This window comes from Anastrepha ludens, chromosome 6 (genome assembly GCF_028408465.1).
Source record: "Anastrepha ludens isolate Willacy chromosome 6, idAnaLude1.1, whole genome shotgun sequence".
Taxonomy (NCBI): domain Eukaryota; kingdom Metazoa; phylum Arthropoda; class Insecta; order Diptera; family Tephritidae; genus Anastrepha; species Anastrepha ludens.
Window position 1 is genome coordinate 91,611,976 of NC_071502.1, and position 21,013 is coordinate 91,632,988.

At 36.0% G+C, this 21,013-nt stretch overlaps 2 protein-coding genes across 3 annotated transcripts; one reads left to right on the top strand and one right to left on the bottom strand.

The window, feature by feature from the left end:
• Positions 1–57: 57 nt before the first annotated feature.
• On the top strand, positions 58–4,238 carry LOC128868820 (transmembrane protein 39A). Its single transcript, XM_054111353.1, has 4 exons — positions 58–438; positions 531–775; positions 846–1,416; positions 3,647–4,238. The coding sequence occupies exons 1-4, from the start codon at positions 178–180 to the stop codon at positions 3,896–3,898; spliced, it is 1,329 nt and encodes a 442-aa protein (XP_053967328.1). The 5' UTR covers positions 58–177; the 3' UTR covers positions 3,899–4,238.
• Positions 4,204–17,324, bottom strand: LOC128868818 (sodium-dependent nutrient amino acid transporter 1). 2 transcript variants are annotated; one of them, XM_054111350.1, is made up of 10 exons: positions 16,745–17,323; positions 14,280–14,511; positions 13,992–14,107; positions 9,757–9,911; positions 5,451–5,554; positions 5,168–5,357; positions 4,833–5,109; positions 4,596–4,772; positions 4,429–4,526; positions 4,204–4,353 (listed from the first exon to the last, which is right to left on the bottom strand). In XM_054111350.1, the coding sequence occupies exons 1-10, from the start codon at positions 17,091–17,093 to the stop codon at positions 4,204–4,206; spliced, it is 1,848 nt and encodes a 615-aa protein (XP_053967325.1). In that variant the 5' UTR covers positions 17,094–17,323. The 2 variants fall into 2 exon arrangements, with proteins under 2 accessions (XP_053967325.1, XP_053967326.1); XM_054111351.1 differs by lacking the exons at positions 4,204–4,353; positions 4,429–4,526; positions 4,596–4,772 and having other exon boundaries at positions 4,924–5,069; positions 16,745–17,324.
• Positions 17,325–21,013: the final 3,689 nt, after the last annotated feature.

Here is a 21,013-nt window from a genome sequence, read left to right on the forward strand (position 1 = left end):
TTCCAATCGTTTTAATTCGCTGGAAATTTCCCATTTCGCCTTTGTTTATTTACTTAAAATTTACGGCAACTGCTCGCGAGAAAACAGAAACCCACCGGCTGATATTAACTGTGCAAATTATGAAATAATTATTTAAAGTATTTTAAAACTTGCTTAAGTGGAAAAACCTGACGAGATATGGGAGCAGAGACACAAAATGAAAGCAGTTTTAGGAGTGATGGTGTATCGGTTAGGAAGAGCAGCGCTTGCGATGGCTCCAACAACGCTGATGTCGCACCCATGCCAAAGCACATACCCTTTCCAGAGTTTTCAGGCAGTTCAGAGGTCATCAACGAACTCGTAATGTTCCTGTTCATCACTTTTGCCGCTGCAATGCAATTTATTAACATTTATCGCACGCTTTGGTGGTTGCCGGAGTCGAATATAAAGCATACCGTTGTAAGTGTGTAAATTTGGAAATCAGGGGAATGAAATGCGATCAAAATCATACAAACATACAACAATTAAGTTTTGTTGTGTTTTTGTTGCAGAATATTCATCTTATTGAACCGTACTTGGTGGCCTTTATCGTATTGTTAATGTCACGGCGTTTTATCTACTGTTTCCTCATACATGGACAGGATTTGTTGCAGAATTTTAGCAGCAAACATCGTCGCATCTATAGAGTTTTGGTTAAATACAGCTTTAGTTGTGGGCTTGCAGGTCTTCTAGGCTTCTGCATATTTAAAATTTATGTGAAAAACTCATTCATACCTGTCTTCCTGCTAATTTATCCGTAAGCACATTTTTTGATAGAAACATATCTAGTTTTGCATAATAAATTTAATATTTCCTCTTCTCAACAGTCTCATCATCTATGTGCTTGTTTTTGGCTTTCAAATCGAACCCTTTTTACGCAGCTCCTATGAAGTTGAAGGTGCCTATTTCAATGGCATGCCTCTGCATTGCTGTTCCAGTTGCCCGGACACAATACGTCATGAAATCGATGTGCTGAAGAATGATTTCAATATTCGCTTCAAACAAATTGTTTTTACGTCGATGTTTAATGCTTACTACGCTGGGCTTGTGCCTTGTTTCTTTGCTGTTTCCATCTACTACAATGTATTGTGGGCCTATCAACATGCATTTTACGTTTGGCTAAGTTGCCTCACTATGGCAGTAGCGTTTGGTCTCCCTTCAAAGTATAGTGATATCCTACATCGCGCATCACTGCATTTGGGCCATTGGTGGCGTATGGATATGCGTGCAATAGGTGGCTGTGGCGGTGGCAGTGGCAGTAGTAGCTCAACCGTAGTCTGGAAAGCTAATAATGTGTGGACTCAGAGCAGCGTGACAAAATATAATGGAGACTTATATACAAGTGTTGGTCCAGTAACGGTAGCGCTGCCGGGAAATTCTACTCATTCTAGGTTTTATGTGAGTAAATTCATCTTTTTTTGTATTTTTTTCAAGAGAAATCATCCGATCCAATCAAAACAAAAAGGCTAGACGTTTTCGAGGAAGTCTGATTCACAATACAAGAGCATCCCAGTGTTTAATATTTTGTTCCACCAAGATGTGCTATATCGTATAGGGAAAGTCCGGTTTAATCAAAAACGTGAGCACTCCCAAGATTCAGCAAGCCATCAGTTTAGGAATATTCAGATATTTATGCAGCTGAAGATCATTATTTCAACCAAATTCTGAAATAGTTTTCAAAATTAGCTTAAGCTGTTAGTAGTATAAATAAATCTAAGACACTTTGTATCAGTAAAGTTCTCATATCTTTATTTCCGGGCGCCCTAAAGTATGAGAATTTGTACTTGTTGAACTCCACTTCCGGTCACATGCATATATTTTGCACCATTTTCCTCTAGAGAGTATATAAAATCTTCTCGTCATATCTGAAAGGTCAAAATTTACAATAATTACATATATAAGGTCAGTTCATGTAAAAATTATCCAGTAACTTGCCAGTAACTTAAGGGGTTATATACAGTTAGAAGGCTGAAAAATGGGAATTTTCCAGAATTTTTTCTGAAAAAGCTTTTAAATTTATTGATCTAAAAATTTGTACACAAATTATGTTATCTTTTAACTGTATTTTAAGACTTCGTATTAGTAAAAATAATTATTTGGAAAGGAGCTAAAGCTGATCTCCGGGAGCTCCTCTCAAAAAAGACGTTTTGCGGTGACCACTATATCTCTGAACTGGATCCTCTGAAATTAAAACACCAAACAGATTTCGATGAAGTAATGTTAAATCTAGTAATTAATCGAAGGAATAAGCAAAATACTTTTTTTTTGACAAAATGGCGGTTTCTAAAAAAAAAATCGTTTTTTGACCAAAATTTCGGGCTTAAATTCTTTATAAAAAATGTATATTTATCGATGCGAAAAAATCTTCGATTAATTTCTAAAAATATACAATATATTTAAGAAGCTCGTGTTAAAATTTGAGACTAATCGGTTTATCCGATTTAGTTTTCGAGTAATATTGGTCACCGACTTTGAAAACACCATTTTGAGAAATTCGCGTTTAAAGTTTGAAAAGCACCATCAAGCACTCTGAAACGCCTTTTCAAATTTGCGTGTAACTTCGAAAATATTCACCGGAACGATATTAAATTGTTTGTGTGTATTCTTAAATATATGGTATGTATGTACATTAAGAAAAAAATCGATTTTTCGAAAATTCTAACTATATATAACCCCTAAAATTTCCGAGAATTTTCTCTCAAATATAAAAATATCAATAAAATTACATGAACGCAAATCCAGAAATAATTTGTCAGTTTTACGAAGAGGTGATTAAATTGTTGGCATAAAAAATGACAAATAAAAAAGTTTCTTTAGCTGCCTCGTATTAAATTTAAAAAATATGTAATAATGCGATTAAAATGTAAAATAACGAGCTTAGCATCGCATGATTTTATTTTCTCCACAATAATTTGTTCCATTTCATCATCATGGTCAGATGAAGAACATTCCATTAGCAATGGTATTATTGGGGCAATCGCAGCTTTCTCCATGTTTTCCTTGCTTCCGTCTATATTGCCAAATTAATTAATAAGCAAGAAGTGCGAACATAAAACACAAAAGATACCTGCAATGCTTTCGATTTGTGTTTCGTAAACTGTAGCAACGGTTACTAGAGCCTGTGGTTCAGAAATACTTGTCTCTATATCATTGGCCGATTCCTATTTAATATATGACTTTAAATGAACTTTATAAATTTTTTCTGAAATATGTACTTACATTCCCCATTTTAATCATCAATTCGCAAATTTTAATTCGTTGTTGTAGTTGTTGTAGCAGCATAATCATTCCCCATACATATATGGGGAATGCTGCTGAAAGCACAGCTCTTGGCCGGATATAAATCCGGGTCGTTCCGGTAACGTAGAACCGACAGTCGTGGGAACGAATTTTACTTCGTGTTTATTTTTGCTTTGCGATCGGCTGTTTTTCTCACTTGCAAATTCTTACAAGTAAAAATTTATCCAATAAAAACTTGCAACTTCCCCTCAAAACGAAATGTAATTTTGCTCTCTCACCTTCCCCTACTTTGCAATTTTTTTGGATACATGAACACCAAAACGAGATAATTTGAACAACTCTACATATTTACATACATACATTTGAACTATCTTATCTCTCTTTCTAGAAACTCTTCCGCAATCCATCCATCATATACATGACACTCACAGGACTGCAAGCAGCCATTGTATTGTCAGGCATAATCGTTTTATTTTATGCCGTCGAGTGGCACTTTGTGCTGTCGCTTAGTTTCGTTACGCTCACAAATCAGTTTACTTTTTTCAAAATAATGCGAGATTATTTGGTAACGAAACGCATCTACACAGCGGAAACAGCCATAGCAGAGCAATCAAAAGCGAATGCACCGAGTAATAATTAATGAAATGAGAGATCATTGGTGAGACTGCATTTATAGCCAAACAAAGTAAACAATCCACATGAACTGCGTGCTTCTAACTTCATACCACAAGTGTTTATTTCTTTGGTTACTAAATTGAAATATTTATATTTACCTCATTTTATTTTCTGATCATTAATCAATAATTACGTTCAGACATTCATTGTTGTTTGAAAGAAAGTAAAATACTAAACAATTCATGCAAAATTTATGTTAATGAAATATGTATCTTTGGTATTCGTGTGCAAAGACACTGTAAAAACTAACAAGACAGCTTAAGAGGTAATCTAGCCAAATATATTATCATAAGCTTTTTGTAAAATTGTTTTTTGCCTTGTCTGCAGCTCTAATTTCCGGCGATGATTCACATACTCTTCATGCTTTTTAGTCTCCAGAGGACCCCATTTTGTAGTGGGAGAAGTAGCCGCAATCATTTTCTAAATCACATAAAGTAATAAAAAGAAGAAAATGGTTTTTGAAATTCGCTAGAGAGTAAATTCAAAAATATTTACATTAAGCAGCCCGCTACGTTTCGTTTGTTTCAAAATGTTATACAAAGCCCAGCCTGGTATTTGCATGAGTCCAATGGCAGCCAAGCACCAGCCGAAAACTGTTCGACACACAAATTTGTATGAACTGTCTTATCAGCTACTCGTATTCTAAGCAAATTAAAACTTACTATGCGCAATGTTCGGATAGTCGACATTTTTATATGTCAGCGGTTTCAAATCAATGAGTGTATAAATCAGCACAGCCAACATTAGACCAGGTGTGATAATGCCCCAGCAGATGCGCCAGTAAATGCCCGTCTTCAAACCAATCATAAATTCAATATCGGCACAGAAGCGTTTAACTCCTGTTAAGTAAAAATCATCGCTAACAACGATGGCAATTTCAAAATCACGCTCTCACTTACCATAAACCCAACCAACAGCCAACAATTCGCCAATCGCTAGAATTAGCGCCGTAAACGACACACCATAGAAATCCACAAGATTCAACACAAATTGCCCGCCAGGCGTCATATAGACGATACTTACGCCAAAGCCCACCACAGCTAGGCTCAAAGCTAGCGCCCAGTTTGGTGCGCGCAACCAACGATCACGTATCACACGCACAATGCAGGAGCCCATGCCGACTGTGCTGCCGATGCCTAATACGAATAACATCAAAAAGAAAAGAACCGCGAATGCCTTTTAGGTAGTTTTGTTTTAAGGCGCCATTTGGGCGCGTAAGCACATCGATACGTACCTGTGGAATGAATTCAAATTTGGCGATAGCATCGGGGTAAGAGATAAAAGCTAAGCCAGCGCCACCCTTGACCACACTAGCTACGTCGGGTGTGCCGGTTTTGAATGCCAAGTTGCCCAATATGCCGAATGTTATGCAGCCGGCAATGATGGAGGAGCAAGAATCCATGGTAGTAATTATGACAATATCTCTAAATATGTAAGGAGTGGCGCATAACAGCAAAGATATAGAGGTAGGTGGTTTAACAATTTAAACTACGTACATATTTTGTGGGCGTACTCACTTGTAAACATTGCGTGAAAAATTGTTGTAAGAGGCATACGTGATTAAGGTGCCAAAGCAAATGGCTAAGGAGAAGAATACCTGTGTGACAGCAGCATACCAGACCTGGGGAAAAATGAAAAAATAAAATACAATCAAATGTGCATCGAAGGTTTAAGTGGTTATACGCAGTTATGAAGCAAATAAAAGACGGGTTGTCTAGGATTTATCCTGAAACTTCAGAATATTTTAATTTGAAAATTTTTGGCGGTTATAAAAGCATCCTTCAAGAACGTAACAAAATTTTTTATTTATGAAAATGTTGATTATAGAGCGCGCTGCAGGCGATTTCTGGAACCTCCTTTAAAAAAAGACGATTTACGGTGTACATCGTAACTCAGGATTGGATTATCTGAAATCAAAAAACCAAGCAAATTTTGTTAATATATTAGATTATCTAGTAATTAATCGTTCGGCTAATCAAAATAGTGAATTTTCACAAAATGGCAGCTTTTAAAAGAAATGATTTCGATTTTTACGTTAAGATTACGGCCAAATTGATTATAAAATGGAAAATAAGTATCAGATTTACAATAGGAACGATTTATTACTAGAAAATGTATCTTTAAAGATTGAGTTAAAACGGTTGACCGATCAAACAAGCCGTTTTCGAGATATCGTGTACACCGACTTGAAAAATGCCGTTTTGAAAAAAACACGTTTAAAGTTTCAATACCTACCTTAAAACGTGCCGAGGCATCTCTACATATTTAGGTATAACTCCGAAAGTATTGCTTAGATCTACTTCAAATTTCGTGCGTAGACTTTTGAATATATGTACATTACAAAAATGCAATAAAAAAAATCGATCTTTTTGAAAGTCATAACTGCGTATAACCCCTTAAATTGAGAAAAAATATGTATAAGGCTACACAATTTTTGTGAACTTAGAGTTCTTTGCCGATTTCCAGTGGCATGACCTTTTTTTTATAAGAAGTGGTTGTGTGCCGAGGTTAGACTAACTACTAAGATAAAAACCACTTTCTATAATCTGCATGCTACATGGCTTACGTAGGGTTCGAACCCTCCTACTTTTTACCGGGCGCACATAAATCATGCTGCCACGAGAGCTGCCAAAGTAAGCGGCAGGTTAAGTAAACATATAGCAAACCTTGGGGGTCCAACTCAGAGCAAGCGAAAACTAATGGACACCACGAACTCGATTCTTTTATACGGATGCATAATATGCGCAAATTCGTTAAGGGTGCAATGCCGGCGAAAAACTTAACAATCGGTGCAACCGGTATCTGCCCTCTCAGAGTGGTTTCGTCATACAGAACAGTAGTAGAAGCAGCGGTTTTGGTTATCAGCGGAACCATCCCTATAGATATTCTAACACAAGAGCGCAAACGGAGATGCGAGCAAAAATCTCAGCAATTCCAGAACCTTGCATCTCCGACATTAGAATTCAAACGCTCACAAGATGGAACTCTGAACGGTACGGTAGATCGACAGCGAGACTAATACCCGATCTAAAAAAATGGGTAGAAAGAAAGCACGGTGTGGTTAACTATTACCCCACACAGTTTTTGTTCGGACATGGGACCTTTCGCAAGTATTTGTGGCGAATGGGAAAGGTGAACCTACCAAACTGCATTTATGGAGATACTGAGTATGATGATGCTGAGTATTATCCGAAAAAAGTGGCGTGAAATGGAAACTTATGCTGAAGAGCATTGAGCATAGGTTTTTCAAAACAGACGACGCAGGGTGAAGCAATGCAGAAGCAGTCCCGAGGTGGAGGGAAAAATCCAAGAGAGGAGGAGGGATATTTTTAGCGGGATCACTACACCCGTAGTAGCGACGGTTACTATATGGTGCGAAGGCATTTTTAACCCAACCTAACCGCAAAAACAAAAAATAATAAGGTAATATCACCGCACGTGCGCCGTTTCGGATCTGTCGAAATGGGCCGAACCAAGGTTTGACTAGCAGCAGTTCGCCGACACTTTTTGATAAAGTGTCATATGGTTAGAACACCAACTACATCACGCGCAGCAAAATTTATATTTTATTAAACATTTTATGTATTTATATGCTAAAAATTTATTGTGAAATATTATTAGGCGGATAACGACAGACCTATTTTCATAGGCTCGAACATCGGCGAAAACGTGGATGTGTAATGGAATGCACACTTCGCTATGTTTCGAGAACTTCCTGGGATTTGAACACTACTCATAAAACAATTCATAAAAAATTAATATAATCATTAATCGTCGGAGTTGGAATTGCATGTATTTTGATTAATTACACCGTCCAGCAGCATTTTTGGAACCTGCAAACACATCATAAGTAGACCCTAGTTTTGTATAATAAAGCTACGGTATTAGTTTTTAACAGTGGGTCGAGGTTTCCAAATTTTGGTTATAGTAATCTTTATATTATGCGTCAAAAGTATTATACGTCGACTTCTGGCCAATGTTCTTTAGTAGAATTCCACGAGCATAATTTTTGCAAAACATTTTAACTTCTTTTAGCCCCTTTTTGGAGAAAAGTGCAAACAAATCCTTTTAAATATAATATGATATTCGATGTCTTAAATATTTATCAGAAAATTTGAGTAGGTATTATCGAGGGCAGAAAAGCCATAAATCAAAGCGTTCACTCGTTTAATTGACAGATATGCATACGCGCCTACCTATGAGTAGATACGTAAAAGGGCGGTTCAATAAGAACCCGTGTTTGATACCAGAGGGCGTTCCTGAGGGAAGTTGGTGTTAGCATCGTGTGCTGTCATCTATCAAACGACGGCAAAACAAATTTCAGACTGACTGATAGGTTAGTTTGGATTTGGCAGCTATTCGAGTAAGACGTGTTTCGTGATTTTCGCTAAGATGGAAAAAGAGCGTTGGGAGAAGTGTATCTTTATAAACGGAACTATGTTGAAAAAATAATAATTAAATTTTTTGAAAAATGGTGTCTTCATTTCTGACACGGGCACTTATTGAACCTCCCTCTTATATGTAAATGCCTACATTAAAGTTTTTCACGAAAAAAGTAGCGGGTATTCCACCGGAATTATAAAATCATAGTTTAAATCTTCCGCCAAAATATTTCGGAAAAATATGAAACGTTACGTGAGTTGGATTGACTTGAAAATGTCTAAAAAATCAAGGTTTTAAGAAGCAAAACTAGTTTTAAAAATATTTTTTCGAAAAATTTACCCTAATTTAAGAAGAGTTTAAGCTTAAAAGGTATGCATACAAATATTTCAAAATTTTATCAATTGAGTCAAATGAACGAGATTTTTAGAGGTATTTCAAATTGGTCCAGCTTACGTAAATTTTAGTACTTTTTCAAAAAAATTTAACAAAAATCTTAAAATATATATAATACATTTTATAGTTCCGATGGAAAAGCAGCGCAGATTTTTTTTTTTATGCAGAGTAAAGGCCTCCACACACGGGTCGTAACGTCAGCAGCACTACATTAGTATTTTTTATAGCGACGATTATGATACGCTTGCTTGCTCGCACACAGTGCAACTAGCTATCGTACAAGTACGAGTTGTCAATATGTCGAGCGATGAAGAGGAATTTATTTTATTGTATTATCTTCTTCATTGGAGGAGAAATAAAAGAAAAGGGAGGCACCTGGTGCATCCGTATATTAGGAATAACTCAAACAGCAGATTATTCATTGCCACGCGGGAGTTACAAAGGGGTGATTACAAATTTCAGACTTTTGCTTGCACAAATGATTGCAATGGTTATAAATGTCTGAACATTTTACAGAATGTCTGAAAATTCTTTTAAGGAACTTGTAGAAATTTTGAATCCGACTATTCAAAAACAAAATACTAACACTGAAGATCAAAAACAAACGACAAGCGTGCAGGATATTTAACGACTCTGCTGTACGATAAGCGTCATGCTGCATGCTTGCTGTGACGAGTACGAGTAGCTGACAACCCGTGTGCGGTTCGCCATTTGAACACAAATGTGCGACGACGAAGCGAATGCCTCGCGTACATTTTGTCGCATACGCTACGATGAAGATACGACCCGTATGCGGAGGCCCTAATGCAGATACATAACCAGACTATTTTACGAGACTGATTTAGGTTAGTTGTGGTCATGTAACGTGTGACAGTTCGTTGGTGGATAATCTTCTCTTGATTTGCACGATGTTGTCTTTTTTAATGCAATCTACTGTAAATTTATATTTATTTGAACTGGAATAATTTTGGTAATTACGAGTAAACTTTTATATAGGTAGCTTTTGTATCTTAAAAAAAAATATATATAAACATTTTTAATAATTACCAACGGATTTAAAAGTTCCGACCACTGAGGCTTGAAGAAATAAATAATTCCATCCACGGCACCGGGTAGAGTTACAGCTCGCAGCAGCAGCACAAGCAACACCACATAGGGGAAAACTCCAAGAAAATAGGCAGCCTTTCCAGAACTTTTAACCCCTGTTTTGAAGTAAGAGTATTAAATAAGTGACAACAACAACAGCTTGAGAATAAGAGGATTAATAGTAAGTTGTATGTACAATACTATATTATATATATCGATCGTTTGCCAGAATAGTGCCATAATAAAAAAAAATAGTGGTAAGCATTTTTTACTCAGCATAAAAGAAGACTGGCACTCTTCTGGGAAACGATAGGTATTTTGTTTTATAAAGATGTAATTCGAATGAATTAATTAATTTTGAACTAATTTTTAACTTGAAGAGAGTTTTTAATATGGGCACCGATAAACCAACTTTAATTAAAAATCAATCGTGATGCCTCAGCGAAAAAATTTGTTAAAAATCAACTGGCAGTCACTTGAAACTTGCACTAAAATGCAATGCAAAAAATGCAAAATGGGCAAAAAATTGCATACTAAATTTCAATTCTAAAAATTATGGTTGAAAAGTTCCAAATTTAGATGAAATTTTGAAAAATTTTGTTTAAAGTGAAACTTCGCGTTACATGGTTTTCGTTGTAGTACGAGTATGAACCAAATTTTTATTAAAAAAAATATAGTGATGTGTTTATAATTTGGAAACGGGGTGTATATGAGAAGAAATCGAAGGGATATGAATTATTGTAAATTACGATCAGCGAAGGCGGATTGAATACAGGATTGGGCATAGTGCACTAGATATTGGTTATGGGAATAAGTTTCCACCCTCGTAAAAGAGGTGTCGTTGCTGATACTAAAGGGTTATTCAATAAGGGCGGGTAGATGTGCAGAATGTCAATCGTGGCGTTTGCTGTGTGGCACGTAGTGCCGTCCTGCTGGAACCACATGTCGTCTAGGTCCATATGGTTCAATATGGGCCATAAGAAATTGGTTATCATCGTTGTGTAGCGCTCGCTGTTGCGTTCCTTGAGCGTACGGGTGTTGGCTGATTGTTTACTGACCCGGTCGTCTCAAATTTGGCCACCAAACGTTGAAGAGTCGACTTTGAAGGGCCACCACGTCTACCGAGGAATGCGCGCAACGTTTGCGTTAATGAACACTCATTTTGATAATAAAGTTTTATCATTTGAACGTGCTGTTCAATCGTGTAACTTGCCATGATGATTTGGCATAAACAACTGAATAATAAACAAAAGATTTGACAGATGTCACCAAAACAAAATGGCTGCCACAGGGCGCCAAAATCGACCCGTGCCAATTGAAAAACCCTTTAATTTTGTGTGCGTTCTAGTAATATACTGGTGATTTGAAAGTGTCTATTTGAGGTCTCGACCGCAGTAGTTGACATTCATTTGATAGGTAAAGATCCTTTTTCATCTGACCATCTGACGTCAAAAATATCTCAGCTCGTCCCGAAAAAACAACATTTGCGGGAAGTCATCATGCTTCATTATTACCTTTTAAAGAAAAGTGCAGCTGAAACGCATCGTATATGGATCAATATTTACGGTAGTCACGCTCCATCAAATACAACTTGTAAAGAGTGGTTTCGACGCTTCCAAAGTGGCAATTTCGTCGTGAGTGATAAAGATCGCGAAGGGACACCGAAAAAACTCGAAGATACTCAACTACAACAATTATTGGATGAAGACGCATGTCGAACCCTTGTTGATATGTTTAAAGAGTTGGATGTTGACAGATCAACCGTCGGTAAACGTTTTCACGCGATGGGAATGGTTCAGAAAGCAGGTAACTGGGTGCCACATCAATTGACGGAGAGGGATATCGAGAGCCGTTTGGTGACGTGTGAGATGCTTCTTGAACGGCAGAAAAGAAAAGGTTTTCTGCATCGCATCGTCACTGGCGATGCAAAATGTATCGGTTATGATTACCCTAAGCGGCGAAAATGTTGGAGCCTGCCAGGTGAACCAAGTCCATCGACAGCGGAAAAAAAATATTCATGGTTATGTTGTGCATCTGGTGGGATCAGAAGGGTGCGATCGTTACCGACTGCAGCTCATGCGTTTGAGTCGAGCTCTCAAAGAAAAGCGGCCGGAATGGGACGGCAGACATGACAAACTGATTTTGTTGTATGACAACGCCAGGCCACACGTTGTTAAATCGGTTCAGAAATATTTAGAGGGACTGAATTGGGAAATATTGCCCCACCCGCCATATCCCATAGACATTGCACCTTCGGATTACCAATGCAGTTCGATCAATGCAGTCAGCCCTTATTGGCGAGCGGTTCACTTCTTAAGAGAGCATCGCAAACTGGCTCAATGAATGGATCAAGTCAAAAGAACTCGAATTTTTCGTCAGAGGAATTCGTATGCTGCCTGAAAGATGGAGTAAAGTTGTAGCTTCCAATGGCACAAACTTCACATAAAATCATGTCATATTGAATGGTTCAAATAATTCGTAACTTGGGCTAAGAAAGGAAGGAAACTTATTTCCTTACCCGATAATTAGAGCAATAAGCGGATTTAGTGATTTGAAGATTTAGTTAAAATGGAACCCATATTTTAAGAACCACTAAAAAATTAGTGGAAGCAATTTAGTGGTACTGCAAAATGCCCAACCCTAATTGAATATCATTCTTGCCGATCGGCCGGGGTATGTGACATCGATCGAAACAAATAATAGTCAAGAGGAACAATGTCTGGCAAGTACGGCGGTTGAGCCAGGTCATCCCAGTGCAGTGTTTCCAAATACAGTCTGTGTCAGAAAACTGGAACCGCGATTATTCATGAAGTATAAAAGATAAATATTAAAATTTTTTTATATGAAAGTATGTACAAAACTACGAGTCGCAAATACTAAAAAAACCGTGTAGTCTTCATCGTTGTCGAGTATAGCCTGGCATCTTCTTCTTGCTTTGAACCAGCTTTTCTGCGTAGCTCGTCGATAAACCGGACTAGATTTTGCGAACTTGGCACACGAGTTTCTTTAAATTATGAACAGGCCTTCCGGCAAGATGCGTTTTTATAGTTCGCCACACATTTTCAATGGGGTTGTCGTCTGGGGACTAGGCCAGTTCAATACTGTGACGCCATTTTCTTGTTTTGTTGTTTCTCAATGTGTTTTTCTGAGAGCAGTGGTTTTGATGATATGGGACGGTAGGATATGTTCGCCTCCCTCAGTCGACGTTCGATGGTGTTGATACTCACATCTATTCCCTTTTTGGCAAGAACTGATCGTACTTGGTGTAGTCGCAAAGAAGGGGCCCGCTTAAAAAGTTGGACGATCACTTTATCCTGCTTCTTTGCCGTCTCTCGGGAAAGTCATCAACGTTTTTGTACATCTTATATCGCTGATTCCACATCACAACACACTTTTTTGATTTTTTTAATTACTTTTGCAGCCGCAGCCTAGGATGATTTCGGCCCCTTCGAATGCGTGCATAAAAATACCGCCTCAAAACTTTTCGCATACTTTTCAATCATTTCTGTTTGGTTGCGTTTACGGGAAAGTTTCGAACGACACTAACCTGAGTTAGCACTGGCGTCGTAGCCCTTGAGTGGGACTATTACGCAGCAAAAAGCAAAACGAAAGATATCTTGAAGTTACAAGAAAAAAACCTGTTCTTTTCTTCTGACACAGACTGTATGTGCTCATCCCTTTGGTAACGTGAGGCCGAATGTTGTCATGCTGGAGGATAAACTTTGTCATGTCCTTCATGATACTTTTAACCTTTTTCGGTTCTAATAGTCTTCATCACGATTATGAAGTATTAATATCACTTACGATACAATCGTTCAGCAATTAGAGTCTAACCGTAAGTATTTAAGTGATTTCGATAAGACACAGCCAACAGCCACAGTTTTCTTCAAATGCAAATATAAAATCAAAACTTTCTACAAATGAAGACAATTTGCCATGAAAACTCATATCTCTGATAGCCAATAAATTTATAAAGAAGCAAAAATTCACTAAAGCGGTATTTTTAGGCTTCGTAACTAACTGAAAAATATTTTAGATCTACCTACATAAATGGATACATGGACTAAATATATTTTTCTAAATTATTTGCAATTCGACTTAAAGTGAAATATTTTCTTCGCCACAAGTTATATATGCATTTTTTCATATTTGATTGTGAAAGTTGAAATGCAAGCACTTTGAACTGAATTTCTCACCTCTTATCAATACTCCACCAATTATAAACCATGCCACCGCCAAGCAGCCTACTAACTCCCAATTCGGCGTTCCTAGTCCGTTGAAAATGTCTTCTTGTTCGTGTAATATCACTTTTCTGAATAATTTCAATAAAAACAAAGAGAAAAAGTTTCAAATTAAATCAAAGTACGCTTAGCGGCATACCTCTTAAGACAGTTTTCTATTACTTTACTAATAATAAAACAGTTAAATTACAAGATATTTTAAGATTACATAACTCACTTTTTTAAGAATATTTTTTTACTTACTGAAAATACAATTCCGCTGATGACATTTTTGCTTGGCGCTGCTCGTGCGCTGAACTGGCATGCGCCATTGAAATCGATTCGTTGAGGCAACTATCACCCCACTCTTCGCGGCAATAACTCCAAGGCAACACTTTCGAGAACGAGGCTATCAGAAAACGTAAAGTCAATGCCATTATGCTGGAGTAATAGGTGATTGAGGCGCCCGTGGCGAGCACTTGACCAGCGGCGACACCTGCAAAGAAAGAGTTGTATTGCTATAAAAAAAAATATATTCCATGCGCTTTCAAAAGAATTCAGAACTGAGGAAAAGAAGGCTTAATCAAAACTGGAAATGCATTTAAAAATAGGTTTACTAAAAATATTAGAACGATAATAAATTAAGGGGTTAGGGGTAGTCAGAATTTTCAAAAAAATATTTTTTTTGCATTTTCTTAAAGTATAATATCTTAAAAATATTATGTAAAAATTTGAAGTGAATCCGACAAATACTTTTCGAGTTATTCAACAATTAACAAAGGGCGCTCGGACGCTCCGGAGAGGTAGCTAGCAGCAGCTACAAGCAACCGGCGTATGGAATACTCGCTAACGGCTCTCAGCGAATTTAAAAGAATCAGCTGATTGGCTGGCGGCACCGGAGTCATGACAGCGATTTGGTTACAAAAACAACTTCTATGGTCTGAACAACGACTGATTGGATGGGTTTTTTTTTTGTTTTTTTTTTTTTTATGGAGGTGGCAAAAAGCATTGAAAGCCGAAAAGTGTAAGACTTGTCTTTCGACTCACCCACTAAAAACCCACGCCAGCTCCGTTTGCCTCCCGCGGGACGACCGTTAGGTAGGATCTGTGTGTGAATACGTGTGAAATAAGCGGGCAGAATTCGACTGCCGAGTAACCAGCGACGTGACAACCGAAGCTGCTCGCACAATTTTGATTGGCCAAACCTGGTAATCTATCCTCTGTGTGTTCTCGAGACTTACAAGTTCTGTGTTTGCGTACTTGTTTGTATATTTTTCAATTTGAGAGAAAATTGTACGTTACTCTTTCACAAGTTGCGGCTAGTTATTTATCACTGGAGATTTATTCGAATAGACTAAAGGTGCATCTGCGGACGCTCCGAAATTTCTAATTCATTTAATATAATATATAGAAACATTAGGAGAGTAGCTACGTGAGTTTATGACTAATTACTAAAAAAAAGTATTTTAATTAATTATTATTTTTCGATCTCTGTATAAAATTTTTCCTTAATAGAAAAAACAGAAATCTCGATGCTATATTATATAACATCAAAAGATATAGAAGCAAGCTTAGCGGCATACAAAAGAAGACAAATTGTACGTTAAAATGGTGAGGATGGTTTTTTCCTTAAGGGGTTATATACAGTTAGAATTTTCAAAAAATCGATTTTGTTTTCTTAATATATTTAAGAATACGCACCGACAATTTAATATCGTTCCGGTGAATATTTTCGAAGTTACACGCAAATTTGAAAAGGCGTTTCAGAGTGCTTGAAGGTACAAGGCCGGACTTTAAACGCGTTTTTCTCTAAATGGTGTTTTCAAAGTCGGTGATCAACATTACTCGAAAACGTCTAAACCAATTTGTCCCAAATTTTAACACAAGCTTCATAAATATTTTTCTAGTAATTCAGATTTTTTCTCACCGATAAATAGTTTTTTTTATAAACAATTTAAGAGCGAAATTTTTGCCAGAACTCGTTTTTTTTCTTGAGAAAACGCAATTTTGTCAAAAAATTTATTTTGCTTATTCCTCCGATTAATTACTAGATTTATCATTACTTTTACTGTTTGGTTTTTTAATTTCAGAGGATCCAGTTCAGAGATATAGAGGTCACCTCAAAACGTCTTTTTTGAGAGGAGCTCCCGGAGATCAGCTGTAGCTCCTTTCCAAATAAATATTTTTACTAACAGTTAAAACATAACTTAATACGTGTAGAAATTTTTAGATCAATAAAGTTAAAAGTTTTCTCAGGAAAAATTCTGGAAAATTTCGCTTTTTTCAGCTTTCTAACTGTAGTGCACGGGTTTCCGTGTGCACACGCGGGATTCGAGCCAATAATCTCTGGGATGGCAGGCTAGTACACTTACGCTAGACTACCGAGGCCACTGTATATATGTACCCTCTTACTGTATATAACCCCTTAAAAAATATTAAAAAAATATTTTTTCGATGGTACATAACCTCAAATATGCACCAACATCGTGATTTTTTAATTTATTTTTAGATTGAAATACCTCCGAAGTCCGAGTCACTAGAGCAAATGTGGGCTCAGAATTGGGCTCAGCATATCTAAAACTTTTGAAAAGATATACGTTGGTTTCTGTTAAAATTTCTTCTGTTGAGTTACCCCTATGGCCACTCAGTATTGCACTCAATTCCTTTAAATTCAATTCACTATTATTACCAGACGATTGTTTTCTTTCTTTTTTTGGTTTGAAAATCACCTTTCATAATTGGCGCCATATTGAAAGCCTTAATGCAGCCACGCCCTGAAAATTGTCCCAAAATGATCTCCAAATAGTAGACTGGCCGCCCAATGATAAGCAAAACTATTAGATATGGTATAACAAAAGCGCCGCCCCCATTTTGGAATGCAATGTAAGGGAAACGCCAAATGTTGCCCAAACCCACAGATAGTGAAATGCAGGAGAAGAGGAATTCTATCTCGTTGCCCCATTGCTCTTTGGGTTTCGTAGCTGCATTCTCTTCTTCGGCCGTTGCTTTAATATCCTTTGTGGCACCATTTTCCAAATTGCGCGGTTGCAGCTGAAGTAGTTCCTCGTTGGCGGGCATTTTGTGCTAAAGAACTTTCAACTTTTAACGTTCGACTTGAGAGCTATTAATTGTTTATAATTTTCTTTTTTTTTTATATCTTCTCTTTATATAATTGATTGCTTTAGTTAATTTAGTATTAAGCGCGACGTTTTGAATGCAGTTGAAACACACAAGGATTGAATTAACGCCTTGAATTAGTTTCAGGCTACTCGACGCGTTGCGGTCTAATTTTGCACTGACTCGCTTGTCAATGGAGCAGTTCACTTTTAAATGGACAACTTGAGGCAGCACAAATAAACAAAATGTGTTTAACCGCATATACAAATGGCATTATTCTGCATGCTAGTACGAGTATTTTCACAATTTCACAAGCATATTCACAATCGCTAAGTTTAGTCGCTATCTTATTTAAATTTGTATTTTCATTAATTGCCTTTCTTCCGTCTCTGCGCGCAGCATCCAACATTTCTCCTTTATATTTACACATTATCCCATCGCCACTTACTATTTGATCTTAGTCGTGTCAAGACAGATTTACTTAAATCTTAGCAGCGATTATCCAATTCTTATCATTTTATGTAGTTGTTGGGCAGCCAGGTACGTAAGCGGTTAAACTGACAAATAGGTATTTAGTAGGATTGGATTGCTTAAATTTATCTATCACAAATACTTGTGGGTATACGAGTATATACTAGGGATGCCAATTTCGAGATTGCGGTATTTTTTACATCTCGAAAATCTCGGAATTGTACTACTACATCTAACTGACTTTTCACGTCAGAGTAGAAAGCAAAGAAGTGATTTATTTGCGAAGGCAAAATAGCAACACGCTTCCATTAAAGGTGGTGACACTAGACCAACGACATTGTTTGGTACGTTTGATTGTCACGGCAAGGTATTCGCAAAGAAGAAAACAAAAAATTAATTCGCCCTGATTTACCTACACCACCTTTAATAGATTCACCTTGATTCTACTTGCCGAGGTTTTGAAAAAGTCCTAAGCTTTTGCTTACTGGGTTATTGGCGAATGCAAGTGGGTTAAAGAGCGTGTGTGTTGGTAAGATCGCCACTTATTCACTTATGTAGATCAAATTCTTCCGCATAGTAGCGGCCGCGTGTGTGTGCTACGTACTTGACGAAAGTGACGAAAAACTTGCATCTCGTGCGTTCTTACCTATTTGCTAAATGAATTATTACGGAAAATAAGAGCATGTTTTTGTTTGTTCTTGGGCAAAAGGCATTCTTTCTTTATGTGGAGAAAATGCGCATCAACGTCGAGGAAAAAAATTATAATAAATCAATGAGATTTTTTAGCAATTTCAAACTTACGCTTTATTATACTCAAATTTAAAGGGCTAAAAAATTGCATACCAAAAATCGTTCTAGAAATTCTAATGAAAAACCGTGGACTTGTGATGTAAGGCTTGCGGATTTTTTTTTTTTAATTTTTGTATTGAGTTTGAAACTTTTATTTATATGGTTTTTGTTAAACTATGAGCTATATTTTTATAAAGAAATCAAGAAAAGGAAAATTAGTTAAAATTGTAAAAAATCTTGATGTGCTATCATTTGCCGAGGCCTGTAATGGACTTTACCTTTGTTTTAATAGAGAATTAGAATAAATAAAATTAAAAAAAAGAAACAAGTATGTCTATTTGTAGAAAAATCCACTCTTTATTACATTCATATACATAGATTCATTGCTTATTAACACTTATTAAGCAGTTAAACATTGTACAATTTTTTCAGTTATTATTTTGTGGTTTATTTTTCCATATTTTTATTTTATGGTTTATTCAACCACAAAACGCCGACATGTGAAATTTGAGATCCGAGTGTTAATTACGCACATTGCGACAGTCAAAACTGGAAAAATCGAATACGAGGGTCTCTGTTTATATTTTTGGCCTTGGGCACTTTCAGTGTTCTCAGGTGCCATCTGACGTTTCCATTTGAAAATTTGAGATATTTTACCATAGACACACTCAGCACGTTTCCATGTGTGAGTGATATTGTTTTAGTTTTTAGAATGATTTTAAAATTAAAAAAATATACATATATTAATTTGCAATTTATCTTTCTTCCATATTTTTTCAACAAATTTTGGATACATTTTTTTATGTTATTTGTTATTTAACTATTCTTTCTTGGGTTTCAATTTTAAGAACGATATTCAAATTAAAAAAAAAATATATGTATATAAAATTTGGTTCTTTCTTCCACATTTTTTTAAACAAATTTTGGTGCAAATTTTTTATGTTATTTTTTAATTTAATATTTGCAAAATATTTTTGTTATTTTTTGTTTAATTTTTCTATTAATATAATTACATAAATGTTTAGAAGGATTTTAAAATTAAAAAAACCTAATTTTAAATTTATCTCATTTCAAACATTTTCAAAAAAAGTTTGCTTACAAGTTTTTATGTTATTTGTTATTTAATTATTCATTATTTTATTTTAATTTGAAGAATGATTTTCAAAAAAAAAAATATATACCTTCTGCTCAAATATGAACGAGACGTTATCAATAAAACGGTCCGCGGATGACATATGACAAAAATAAATTTTTTGGTTTTTTGGTAGGACTGTTATAAGCTTACATGGCAAATTTCAGCGTGATATGTCACATAGTTTGTTTTCTGTGCTACTGTAAACAAGTCAAGCTCGAGTGTGTTCTTCGAATTCTCTTTTATGACTTCAATTGTCTCAAAATGTTTTCCACGGAGCGGCAACTTGAGCTTGGGAAACAGGAAAAAGTCACATGGAGCCATATCAGGCGAATACGGTGCTTGCGGAACGATATTAACATTATTTTTGTTCAAATAATCGCGAACAAGACGTGATGTGTGAGCTGGTGCATTATCGTGATGCAAGAACCATTACTTGTTGTCCCACAATTCCTTCCTTTTAAGACGAATGTTCTCGCGCAAACCCTTTAAAACGTCTAAATAATATTCAGCGTTAACCGATTTTGCGATTTGTGCGATTTTCAAGCACAATTTCCTTTACTTTTCCGATGTTTTCGTCGTTTACTGATGTTGCTGGACGACGGTCAGGAGGCAAGTTTTCAACCGATGTACGGCCCTCTTTGAACGATTTGTTCCACTGGAAAACACGCGCACGCGATAGAGCAGAATCCCCATAGGTTGTCTGCAACATTTTTAAGGCGTCTGAAGCCGAAATTTTGTTGGAATAACAAAATTTCAAACAAATTCTTTGTTCATTTGCCATGTAAGCTTATAAGAGTCCTACCAAAAAACGAAAAATTTATTTTTGCCATATGTCATCCGCGGACCGCTTTATTGATAACGTCTCGTTCATATTTGAGCAGAAGGTATATGCAAATGTGTCTGCTTCGAGAGTTTGGAAATTTTCCCCACATTGATTTTTCTTTTTTTATTTTAAATAAATTAAATTTTAAATTATATATAAATTAGAGCAGTATTTTTTAAATTGTTTTTTACTTAATTTTCCTTAATGCATTTCACTTTTTAGAATAATTTTAAAATAATAAAAAATGTAATTTAAAATTGATTTCTCTGTCATACTCTTTCAAGCAAATTTCGAATTAAATTTCTGATGTTATTTTTAATTATTCTCTTTTGTACTTGAGTTTTTAGAATGATTTTCACAATAAAAAATAAAAATAAATTAATATAAAATTTATCTTCCCTCCCCTTCATACCTTTTTAAGCAAATACTTCCAAATGTATTTGTATGGTAAAAAATTGATTTATAATTACTTTTCTTTGCAAATTATTTTCTACTTACCGCTTCAAGTTCCATTTAAAAGCCACCTTTTTTTATATAAGTATTTTTTTTTATTTTTCAAATATTCTTCATTATGTCTGTATATTTTTTGTAAACATAATTTTCTGTTTTACACTCATTTGCGTTTGTATTAAAATTAACTACACTTATTAACCTACACTTACA